Source organism: Sceloporus occidentalis, unplaced genomic scaffold (genome assembly GCF_023333645.1).
Source record: "Sceloporus occidentalis isolate IW3139 unplaced genomic scaffold, rSceOcc1.0.p SCAF_150, whole genome shotgun sequence".
Lineage (NCBI taxonomy): Eukaryota > Metazoa > Chordata > Lepidosauria > Squamata > Phrynosomatidae > Sceloporus > Sceloporus occidentalis.
In genome coordinates, this window is record NW_028317130.1 from 946883 (window position 1) to 960028 (window position 13146).

The 13146-nt window shown below is 42.4% G+C and overlaps 1 protein-coding gene across 1 annotated transcript in view; it reads left to right on the forward strand.

Moving 5' to 3' along the window:
* The first annotated feature begins 1115 nt into the window (after window positions 1-1115).
* LOC149280657 (huntingtin-like) overlaps window positions 1116-13146 on the forward strand; it is a 170937-nt gene continuing 158906 nt past the window's right edge. The window contains 5 exon segments of the mRNA XM_089500274.1: window positions 1116-1318; window positions 1320-1377; window positions 1380-1404; window positions 6671-6754; window positions 7273-7393. Coding sequence (XP_089356400.1) covers window positions 1229-1318; window positions 1320-1377; window positions 1380-1404; window positions 6671-6754; window positions 7273-7393 — 378 coding nt within the window. The 5' untranslated portion in view covers window positions 1116-1228.

A 13146-nucleotide genomic window follows, 5' to 3' on the forward strand; every position in this document is an offset into this window, starting at 1 on the left:
AATTGTAATCTTGCTATGTTTTTTGAACCCACCTCAATCCAAATGGGAGAGGCAGGCTAAAAATAAATAAATATTATTATCATCATCATTATTATGCAAGATGTTATAAAATATATAATTATATACATTTTCTTATTAGTGTGCTTTTTATTCTGCAAACTTTATTCTATTTAAAAATAAAAACTTAATTTAAAAAAACCTAAAAAACATACAAAATGTCCTCCATTTTGAGCATCACGAAGTTTACATTTATGAGCGTGTTTAGCTTTGATTTGGTCAGGTCCTACATTTTCCTTGAACGCCCTACATTTTGTCCTCCTTTGAGGTAAGGATCTCTGCTGACTCCAGTCGGCACTGCAGAAATAACCCGGTTTGGCACCACTTCCATTGCCGCTGTTCCATGCTGTGGAAGTCTGGGAATGGTAGTTTGTTGTAGCAGCAGAGCGGAGTCATGGCAGTTAAAATGGCGTCAAATCGGATTGTTTCTACAGTGCGGATGGAGCCTGAATCCAGTATGCGCCCGCTTTAACTTCCCTGGCTCAGTGACAGGGAATCCTGGGAATTGTAGTTTATTGTGGCCCCAGAGCTCTCTGATAGGGAAGGCTAAATGTTTCACAAAACTACAGTTTCCAGGATTCTCTGGTATTGAGCCAGGCCCAAAACACACTGCGGGGAAATAATCCAGTTTGAGACCGCTTTGACTGCTAGGGAATGCTGGGATTTGTAGTTTTGTGAGACATTTAGCTTTCTCTGTCAGAGAGAGCTCTGGTGCCACAACAAACTACAATTCCCAGGATTCCCTAGCCCTGAGCCAGGCCAGTTAAAGTGGATTATTTCTGCAGTGTGTCAAGGCGGCTTCTGCCTCAGGCCGCCCACTTCCTCTCTCTCTCTCTCTCTCTCTCCTTGGGCTCTGTAACAGGAGTCCTGTGTTTGTCCCCAAGAGGGAGGCGGGGCGCCACAGCTTTTTCTTCGCGCCGATTGGTGCTTCGAGCTGCCTTTCTCGCGGAAACCCGGAAGTGGCTTGGGCGCCGTCGCCGCCGATTGGCTGCCGTCGAGGGAAGGGGGCGGGGCGAGGAGGCTGCTGCTGGCTGGGGCGACGACGGGAGCTTTCCAAGATGGCGCCGGCGCGTCGGTGGCGGGCGGAGGGCGGGAGCGCTTCCTGAGCCCCGCCAGCGCCGCCGTTTCCGAGGGCCCCGAGCCCCGCGTCTTGGAGGGCAGGGACGGGGCCATGGCCACCATGGAGAAGCTGATGAAGGCCTTCGAGTCCCTACGCTCTTTCCAGCAGCAGCAGCAGCAGCAGCATCAGAGCCCCGCGGCCGGAGCTGGAGCATCCTCCTCTGCTGCCTCTTCCTCCTCCTCCTCCTCGTCCTCCGCTGCCCCGCCGGAGGAGCCTCCCCAGAGGCCGTGAGTGGAGGGAGGAAGGAAGGAAGGGAGGGAGGCTGGGGAGTGTGAGGCTGCATCCACACTGGAGACATAACCCGGTTTGGAACCGCTTCAACTCTTTGGCTGCATCCACATTGGAGAGATAACCCGGTTTGGCACCGCTTTAGCTGACCTGGCTGAAGGCTATGGAATTCTGGGAGTTGGAGTTTGTTGTGGGGCTCCGCTCCGCTCTGGGCCCCACAACAAACTCCAACTCCCAGAATTCCATAGCCTTCAGCCAGACAAAGAGTTAAAGCGGTGCCAAACCGGGTTATCTCCCCAGTGTGGATGCAGCCTTTGTCTGGCTCAAGGCTATGATATTCTGGCAGTTGGAGTGTGTCCTGGGGGCCCACAACAAACTCCAACTCCCAGAATTCCATAGCCTTCAGCCAGAAAAGCTCGATGCTGTTGAATTCTGGGAGTCGTGGTTTGTTGTGGCACGTCCACACTGCAGAAATAATCCAGTTTGACACCCTTTTAACTGCCGCGGTTCAATGCTGTGGGATTCTAGGAGCCGTAGTTTGTTGTGGAGCATCCACATTGCAGAAGTAATCCGTTTCGACAATGCTTTTACTGCTGTGGCTCAATGCTGTGGACTTCTGGGAGCCGTAGCTTGTTGCGGCACATCAACACTGCAGGTTATTTCTGTAGTGTGGACAGAGGAAAGGAAGCATAGGCCTGTTACAGACTGCCAAAATAAAGCTGCTTTGGGTCTCTTTGGAAGTATGCTGTTTAAATGATGCATGCACCCTAAGAATCTGGAAGCTGCACCAAAGCTGCCCTCTAGTGCTTAGGAATGGAGTGTGGCTTTGGCGCAACCTTCGGACTCTTAGGACCCATGCATCATTTAAATAGCACACCTCCAAAGAGACCCAAAGCAGCTTTATTTTGGCAGTCTGTAACAGGCCAAAGCAAATTTGATGTAAAGCCACATGGGGATAAACATGTGGTTGTTTGTTGTTGTTCTAGTGGTGGTGAGCACTCACGTCGTTTACAAAATTCACAAGGTTTTCTTGGCAAGATTTGTTCAGAGTCAGTTTCTCTAGGCCTGAATGAGTGTCACAGAGGTTTGCATGGCTGAGCAGTGATTTGAACCCTGGTCTCCTGGGAGTCCGAATCCAGTACTCAGATCACTGCACCATCTGGCTCTTTGAGAACCGTTGCTGGTGTGAGATAGAAGAACTGAATGAAGGCTGTCTTTGAGACATTTTTTGCTTATTTTTATAGAGTTGCAGACTTGGAAGAGACCCCCCCCCCCCAGGGCCACCCAGTCCAACCCCCCACCATGCAGGAAATCACAATCAAAGCATACCCAACAGATGACCATCCAGCCTCTGCTTAAAGACCTCCAAGAAGGGAGACCTCACCACTCTCCAAGGCAGTTTGTTCCACTGTCGAACAGCCCTTACTGTCAGGAAGTTCTTCCTAATGTTGAGATGGAATCTCTTTTCCTGGAGCTTGCATTTTGTTGCCCAGAACTGAACACAGTATTCTAAGTGCCTGACCAAAGCAGAATTAAGTGGCACCATTACTTCCCTTGATCTGGACACTATAGTTCTATTAATGCAGCCTAGAATCACATTGGCCTTTTTAGCTGCTGCATTACACAGTTGACTCATGTTCAACTGGTGGTCTACTAGGATTCCTACACAAGGCTTCACACGTAGTCTTGTTAACCCGGGTGTCTGCCATCCTATATCTATACATTTTATTTTTATTTTTTCCCTAAGTGCAGTACCTTATATTTCTCCCTGTTGAAGTTTGTTAGATTTGGCCCAGCTTTCTAATCTATTAAGGTCATTTTGAATTTTGTCCCTCTCTTCTGGGATGTTAGCTACTCCTCCTAATTTGGTGCCATCTGCAGATTTGATAAGCATGTTCTCTATTCTTTTATCAAAGTCATTGCTAAAGATGTTGGATAGCCCTGGGTCCTGGACAGAACGCTGTGGCACTCCACTGGTCACTTCTCTCCAGGATGAAGAGGAGCTATTGGGTTTGGCTATTCAACCAGTTACAAAAAACGTTTTACGCATAATCAGCACCACCCTTTTCTTCCTTTTCCTCTGTTTAGCTGGAATTTCTTCACCAGCATCGGCATTGGTCAGGTGGTTAAGGAAGTTGGGAGAAATTGAAACCTTTGGGGCTGGGCTAGCATGTCTACAGTAAACAGTTCAGTAAATCCTATAAGGTAAACAGCGGCTGCCTCCAGAATCTCTTATCAAGCATATGTCTTCAGAAAAGCAGAGAAAAGGAGATAAAAAACAAGCCTGTGTCACCACTTAAACCAGCATTAACCCCATACATCTAGTACGTTTGGCCATTAAAATAGAAATTATAAAAGAAGTTTAAGTTGATGAAAGAAAAATGAATGCCTACATGGATTTTGGGAAATATCAAAATCACTCCATCTTTAGAGGTCTTTAAACAGAGCTTCAATGGACATCTTTCAGAAATATTTCAGTTATGTATTTCTGCAAAGCAGGAGGGTTGGGACGGTGGCCTTTCTGGCTCCTTCCCGCTCTATGATTCTATGACTATTCTATGAATACTGCATGAACCAGTAGGAAAAAAAGCCAGTGAAAACTACTCTGAATAGCTATATAAAAGAATGAAAGCAGGACAGATTAATTCAAGGAAGAAGCAATTGGAGATGAACTCACAGTTTTAGAAAGCGAACTGGAAGCTACACTCAAAGTACTTGGGAGAAGTAAATCACCAGGAACAGATAGCATATCAGTAGTATGTCTTGTGAGACACCTTGGATCCCTTTTCAAGTAACAGAGACAGAGTCCACTCAAATTGTAACTAAAATCTGTCAACAAATATGGAAAACAAAAGAATGGCCCACAGATTGGAAAAGTTCAGTATACATTCCGTTCCACAAGAAAGGGGACACCAGGGAATACAGAACATGGAATAGAAGGAAACACTATCAGATGGATCCACAGCTAATTAGAAAACTGTTCACAGAGTTGTCATGAGTGGTTATGATTCAGACTGGAAGTAGATCTCACCTGGAGTGCCCCAGGATTCTGTCATGGGGCTAACAGTCTTCAGTTATTTTGATGGTAGGGGAGAAGGAAACTTGTGGATGACACAAAATTGGGTGGCAGGAACAGAATTCAAAATGATCTTGATAAACTGGAAAACTTGACTGAAATTAATACAATGAAATTCAGTGGAGACAAATGTAAAATTCTGCATTTAAGCCAAGAAACAAAATACATAGGTATAGGTTGCGTTAGGAAAGGACATGGCTCAGCCATGGAAAGCCACTGGGTGACCTTGGACAAGTCTCCCTCTCTCAGCCTCAGAGGATGGCAATCGCAACCCCCCCTCTGAACAAACCTTGCCAAGAAAACCCCCTGATAGGGTTGGTTTAGGGTCGCCATAAGTCAAAATCAACTTCAAAGCACACAATACCAACAATTTGGCTCAGCATTATTACATGTGAAAGGGACCTTGGGATTATTGTTAATCATGAATTGAACATTAGCTAGCCGTGTGATGCTGCAGCAAAGAAGACAAATGCTATTGTAGCATTACTAAAAGCATAGTTTCCAAGTCAAGGGCAGTAATAGTCCCACTATCTTCTACACTGGTCAAGTCTCATCTGGAATACTGCATTCAATTCACAGTGCCTCATTTTAATAAGGATATAGACAATTTGCAGAAAATTTAGAGATTTGCAATGGGGATGATAAAAGTGAGAACAGTTTTTCAGCGGAACCAATGGCCTAGTGTAGTGGTGCGGTTTCCTTTTCTGGATGACTTCAAAAAGGTCATTTGATAGCTACATGCTGGGAACGCTCTGGTTGGAAGTCCTGCATTGAGCAGAGGCTTGGACACAGTGGCCCATAGGGCACCTTGCAATTCTGTGATTGCAGCAACAATTGGACCATTGCATTAATCTCCTATGAAAGCAGAATGAAGTTCAAAATTCTACAAAAAAGGCTTTTACCATGTATGGAGTGAGAAATACCAGATGCCCAAGGTGGATTCAAAAAAGGAACTCATTTGAGATGTGGTGCTAGAGGAGAGTTTTGCAGAAATCCTAGACTGCCGAAAAGACATATAAATGGGTCCTAGAGCAAATCAAGCCTGAACTGTCCCTAGAAACTAAGGGACCATACAGACAGCCCCAAAGGAGTGATGTCCTGAAAACCCTTTCAGCACTGCTGCAGCCCCAATCCAGCAATTTGCAGGTCCAAAAAGGGCTTGCAAAATGCTGCTCTCTTTCAGAGCAGCAAAAGCCACTCTTGCCGTGGCGACCATACTTTCTCAGGGTTTCTTTGGCGAAAGCATGTCTAAAGCTGCGCCAAAGAAATGGTGTGAAGTTTGGTCAGGTGGGCGGCATGACACTGGTATTAGGGTGAAGTCAGGGCATATGGCAGGCGGTCGCCATGCCCCCACTCCGCCCGATGATGGTGTTTATTGACAGTCCATTTAGCCCCTAAGATGACTAAATTGAGAACTATCATATTTTGGATGTATCATGGGAAGACATCCCTCACTAGAAAAGAATGATGCTTGTCAAGGTGGAGGAGAGTAGGAAAAGAAAAAGACCCTGTTACAAATAGCCCTGAGTTTATAAGACCTAAGCAGCACTATTGATGATAGGGTGAATTGGAAGTCTCTCCTTCATAAGGTCACCAAAGTCAACTTGATGGCAGTTAACAACAAGAGTGGCATGTGTATTTGTTCAGAAGAGTCACTTCACCAGTGGCTATCTATGCGGTGCCAAACAGTTGTGATACAGGAATCCTAAAATAATTTATCTGGATCTAGATGGTATTTTTTTTCTTTTTTCCTATCAGACATCATCCAGTGTTACTGATCTTAGAGGAAGCCAGTAATATGTATCTTAATAACTTGTTTCATTGTGTAATGTTTTAAGTGTGAATTGTTCTCCATAGATGTACTCTTTTAAGTGCTTCATGTGTCATTATATTCCATATAATTTGAAATAAATTTACAGCAAACATGTAAATGGTGGCTAACTACTTATGTGTAGAATCAAGTTCATGATAATATTGCTCTAGGTCTGATCACACATAAGAATTGAGACTAATTAAGAACTGAAAAGGAAGCAGAATCTTAGATATCTGAAGGTGATGGCCAAGTACTTAAAAGCAAAGCTAGATATAGAAAATATTTCTGGTTTTTTTGGGGGGAGGGGGAAACCGATTTTAACTTTAAGGTTTTCAACTTGTAACTGAAATCTATGAAATATTGTTTCTTATTATAGAAAGAAAGAGCTTTCCACAACTAAGAAAGATCGAGTAAATCATTGCCTAACAATATGTGAAAATATCGTTGCTCAGTCTTTGAGGTAAGTTTTCAAAGATTCTGTTAAGTAAATACTGATTTTAGTGACTAAGTAATATGCAGTCAATTTGTTTCTTTTTTAAAAAAAGTTTAGCTTGTTTTTTAAACGGGACATGTGCTATAGTTTTGCATTTAGTTTCAGCATGAAATTTGGGGAAGATTGACAGACTCACAATTTTCTCTTGCCACTTATGAATGGAAAAATTAGTCTTGATCAAGGTAAAGGGAGGAAAAACAAGGCAGGCAGTTACTTTTTCATGAGTTCCTGCTCTTGCAAGTACCTTGTGTCAGGCGGAATTAATTTGTGTTCATTTGTTGCTCTGTTCAAATATCTCCCCATTTTTCTGGACTGAGATTGTCTTGTTTTCTTTTGAAGGAATTTTCTTAATCTTTTTCTCAATATACTCATCTTCTACTCTGTGAACTTAGTTGAAAAATATTGGGAAATGTGCTTTATTGCAAACTATATTGCAAAAATCCAACTAGTAAAACTTACCTTGTGTTAATTTTTATTTATTTAAGAAACTCTCCAGAATTTCAGAAATTGCTGGGAATTGCTATGGAACTTTTTCTTCTCTGTAGTGATGATGTGGAGTCAGATGTGAGAATGGTTGCTGATGAATGTCTCAATAAAGTAATAAAAGTAAGTTACATTTACCTTTTTGATCTATAAATTGCTAATAAAATTTTAAATGTGCCAAACTGTTTTTACACGGTGGGATCATTTAAGATGGAAGAAAACAAAATACCATTTTAGGATTTATATAGTTACAGAGTTGGAAGGACCACCTAGTACACGGGCCATCTAGTACAACCCTATGCCACGCAGAAATCCACAGCTGATGCATACCTCCAAGAGATGGCTGTCTGACTTCTGTTTAAAGATTTTCAAAGGAACAGTCAACTATGTTCTTGGTTAGCCGTTCCCCTGTTGAGCAGCTGTTACCATTAGGACATTATTCCTAATATTTTACTTCTGTTGCAGTAGTCTTGGAACGACAGAACAAAAGCTTGTTCCATATTCTTAATGATTTCACTTCAGATATTTAAAAAGGCTGTTATATCACATTTCAGTCTTCTCTTATCCAAGCTAAGAATACACAGCTTTGTAAGCTGTTTATTATGGGGCTTGGTTTCTAGACCTTTTACCATCTTGGTTGACCTGCTCTGGACATGCTCTAGCTTGTCATTATCCTTTTTGAACTGTTGTGCCCACTGGACACAGTATTCCAGCTGGGATGTAACCAAGGCAGAAGAGAATAATACAATTGACTGGCAAGATCAGTGATTAAAAAGTGGGGGGCTGCCACCCCCAGGGGACGTTAGAGAGCTGCACTCTCAGCATAAAATCTTTTTGCTTGCAAGTTCCCTCTAAGGTGGTCATTTTCACCACATGTTTGTTCTCCATCTGGGCCATTTTACAGCAGGAGGTGAATTGGAAATCTTCCTTTTTTTTTAAAAAAAAAAAAAAGAAGAAACCTTACCTGGGCCTGAAATGTCCTGGAGATTAAAAACGTGGTGAAAATGGCCCCAGCTCCTAAAGTGCACTTTGGGGCTTTTTTCTTTTTTTAAACACTCCCATTGGATCCTGAGAGCTTCGGAAATGGTTTTGGGGGCTGCATGTGGCCTATAGGTTACATTTTGCTCACCCCTGATCAAAACACTGTACTCTAGTTGGTGTAGCCTACAATTGCATTTCATTTTTTGACTCGTATTTGTGGTGTACTAAGATCTGTAGATCACACATACTGCTGTCAAGACATGTGTCACCCAACTTAGATTTGTGCATTTGGTTTTTCCTAGTTCAAGCTCATTTTGTTAATTTTGACTCAATTCACCAGCCTGTTAAGACCATCTTGATTCTGTGTAGTTGTAATTTATATGTACAGTGGATATACCATATCCACAGGGTTTTGTTTCAGTGATCCCATCCTGGGTACCAAAAAACATGGGTGCTCAAGTCCTCTACCATCTGATATGGCCCTCTGCCATTTTATATACTGTATAAGGAATTAAGCCCGCTTACCACTTTATATTCAGTGTAAGGGCTCACCTGCTTGCCTCCACGTCATGGCCAAGCTGTCTTAGGGAAGCAGCAGAGACAGCTTTCATCCCACTGCCTAGTCTTATTGGGTCAGTGAGTACATCTGGAATTTTGAAAGACAGTCACGGCTGGAGTGTCTGACAAGTCATGGTTATACTAAATTTCTAGATATCTGACATTTTTACAGGTCAGTACTCATATCCTGCTTGGGAGGGATAAAATAACTTTAAAATAAACCAGAAAGTTCTATCAACAGAGAGAGGTTGTGCCATTTGTTAAGAAAAGAAATCAGCATTATGTTTTATTGCAGACTCTTTAAGCATGATGTTTATAGAATCATAGAGTTGGAAGAGACCACAAAGGTCATTCAGTCCAATCCCCTGCCATGCAGGAACACTCAATCAAAGCATACCCGACAGATGGCCATCCAGCCTCTATTTAAAGACCTTCAAAGAAGGAGACTCCACCACATTCTGAGGGAGGGAACACCTGCTGCTAAGTTTCAGAGCAGACGTGTGGTGTTTGTGGCGGAGTCCTTGCTGAGAGGCACTGAACCAGTGGTTTGTGGGCCTGACAAGATTTTCTCTAGTGGTGTGCTGTCTTCCTGGGGCAAAGATCTGTGATGTGACAGAGAGGCTGACAAGACTTGTCAAGCCTACTGACCATCACCCCTTTCTTTTGGTTCATGTGGGAACCAATGAATACCGCAAGGCACAGCCTTCAGAATATCATAAGGGATTATGAGGCTTTGGGTAGAAAGTTGAAAGAGATGGATGCACAGGTTGTCATCTCCCAGTTGAAGGGCATGGTCCAGGAAGGAAGAGGAAAATAGCAGAGGTGAATAACTGGTTACGCAGATGGTGCCGCCAAGAACGGTTTGGATTTTTGGATCATGGTCTGAGGTTCCATGAGGAGGGACTTCTGGCAAGGGATGGGTTGCATCTCACGCCAGTTGGCAAATACGTTTTTGCCAATAGTCTCAAAAATTTGACCAGGAGGGCTTCAATCTGAGTTGCGGGGGAGGGAGAGAGTATTCTGGAGGGCAAAAGGGCTGGAGAAAATAGTCAAACTTGTCATAAAGGGAACAAGACAAACAGTGCAAGGACCCAAAAGTGGAAGGCAAAAAAATAGGGGGGGGGCATGGTCTAAGATGTCTCTACACTAATGCACAGAGCATTCCAGTATTCCAGGTGAGGCCTGACCAAGACAGAATAGAGTGCCACCATTACTTCTTCTTCTTCTTCTTATTAACCTTTATTTGTATAGCACTGTAAATTTACTTCCCTTGACCTAGACACTATACATCTATTGATGCAGCCTAAAATCACATTGGCTTTGTTAGCTGCCACATCGCACCGTCAACTCATGTTCAACTTGTGGTCTACTTGGACTCCTAGATCCCGTTCACATGTAGTCTCGTTCAGCCAGGTGTCCCCCATCCTATATCTGTGCATTTCATTTTTCCTCCCTAAGTGCAGTACCTTACATTTCTCCCTGTTGAATTTCATTTTGTTAGCTTTGGCCCAGCTTTCTAGTCTATTCAGGTCATTTTGAATTTTGATCCTATCCAAACGGGCACTTTGTGGCATCCTCACTGTGAACTAGGGCTAGATGAGGCTGGCCATTTAAATGCCCAGCAGCCCTAGTCTGCGAGGACGCCGCCATCATGGCTGGCTGCCATCCACATGGGTGGTGTGATGATGGTGCGAGCATTGTGCAGCACACAAACAGCATTGGCAGGAAGTGACGCAATTGGGGTGCGCACATGCGTCAATCGTGTCCCTTCCAGGAAGCTGCTTTTGGCAGCCTCTTTTTGCTCCTGGCAGGGAGTGCATTGTTGCCGTGCTGTTTGGTTGCTGTGGCAATGATGCCCCCAATTCTGTCATCCAAGTAATTGATAAAGATGTTGAATAACACTGGGCCCAGGACAGAACCCTGTGGCACCCCACCGGTCACTTTTCTCCAGGATGGCAAGGAGCCATTGTTGATCACCCTTTGGGTTTGGCCCTTCAACCAATTACAAATCCATGTAACATGTTTAAAATATTACAAAGAAAGAAAGGGAAAAAAGGAAAAGAAAAGAAAAAATTCATAGAGTATGAACATAGCTTCGGCATATATGCTGAAATAAGTTGACCATATTTACAAAAATACATTCGATTAATTTTTCAAAATTGTGCATCCACATGTGTCTCTCAGCTTAAAGCTGCAAATTTAAGCATGTAAAGTGATTTTAAAAGCATTTTGAAATACAAATAAAGTATAAATCTCTTTTGCAACAGTAAAAATATATAGGATCCAACAATGTTGATCTCCAACATCTCAGGAATATTAAGTTAAACTCCACAGTGTCAAACTCCACATCTCAGGAATTTAATTTAAGGTAATATGCATTTACAAAAATAGGCTTCTGAGGCAGTCACATGGTGCAAGTAGGCATGATTCTGCTCTTCCTTACCCCCCTGACACTCGTGTAAAGATTGAATAATAAAAAAATAAGGTAACATGAAAAGAAAATAAGGTCCAAATGAAAGAAAGGGAATGAACAAGTGAGAGAGGTTGAATATACTGTATATGTATTTCAAAATGCTTTTGAAGTCATTTTGATGCTTAAATTTGCAGCTTTTAGCTCAGAGTATCTCCTACTTTGGACACATGTGGATGCACATGTATATACAAGTTGAAGAACGCAGTGCAATCAAATGCCAAAAATTATCAAGTGTCTAAATCTAAGGCCTTGTTTGATACTGAGATGAAGGTCAAGTGTCCACAAATGCCACAGGAAAAAAAATGGCTCCTGCAACAGCACATCAAGGAAGTCACACACAGCATCAAAAGAAACAAACTACAGATGCACCCTACATTAGGGGGGGAAAACCCTGGTAAGATACATACAGGTGTTCACATGGCAGTGCACATGGATTAAAAAAAAATGCACAGAAACAGTCAGCTAGACATTACAGGTAAACAACCCCTGATGATGACGACGATGATGATGATAATGTTTTATTTATATGCCACCTTTCCTGTAGGATAAAGGCGGATCACAACATTAGATAAAACATAACATACAATTAAAACACATCCCATTAATTACCTCCCCTGCAACCGTTCCACACTAAAACATTATTATTAAACATCTCTCTTTTTTTTTTTTTTTTTTTTTTTTTTTGTGGACCTGACTTGAAATACTAGACTGCATCCGCATCCTCCTACCATTTTTATTTTCTAAGGCTTCCTTTTTGGCTTGTGTGGGTTTAGGCATTCTGAGTCCAGAGCTTCATTTATTAAACAAATAAAAGAAACTGGAGGATAATAGAAAATCCTGCAGGCACCAAAAGAAGCAGCTGTGGATACAGTTGTGCCTGTGAGCATTTGTTGGAGACCAGCATTCTAGTCAGAAGGTCTGTTGAAACCGAGTGGTCCCAGTGTGCCTGCTGTTGTTGTTCTAAATATTTTCAGGCATAGAGCTACCCATCCTATAGTACAGAGCCAGTTATAAAATGTACATATGTAGAGGCAGCAAGGCCAGGCTATGTGGTGAAAGTTACAGTAGTTGTGTTTGCTGCTAAACATTAGATGTTCCCTTTTGTGGATCACTATAATAAGCTCATCAGCTCTATTGCTCTTAACAGAACCTTGATCTTTTGCTTGTGGAATAGTGAGAAAAATCTAAGGAAAAATGTATTAAAAATTCACTGGAAGTACAATTATCCTTGTCCTTGCTGATTAAGTACATGTTTGCCTAAATGGTGTACGATCTTCTGTATGAACTGGTTTGTGTGTCTGTAGTGGTACATTTTCAATCAAAAGGTTTCAATTTCTTTGAGAAAAGTAAAGTTACCCTCAGTATAAACCACATGGAACCATTGTGATATCTATTGTATGTTGGCAGTTTTTGAATTCTGGAGATCCATCCAACCTCTTCAACATTCTCATTTGGAGGACTGATAATGCTTAATACAAATGGGACCCACAGCAAAATATGGATTGTGGTGTGGGGGTTGCCCTGTTCCAGTTAATTACCATATCTTTCTCCATAATAACTCATTTCCATTCCCTTTCCCATCTTATTGTGATTTTCCTCCCCTATAACTACTAATGATATTTTGATCCCCCCTAGATTTCCTGCTCCTAGTGTGTAGACCTCAGATTAAACTGTTGATACATTTATTTTATGAGTAGGTGATGCTATTTTGGCTACTGCAGCAATAATATTCAAATTTGAACATCAGAAATAGATTGCACACTTGCTAATGGTCTCCTGAAGCTTTGGGAACTATTTGTGCACTAGGGAGCAATGGTCTGTTTTTACAGACCACCAAGTTTCACAGGCATGCTCAGTGCTCCAA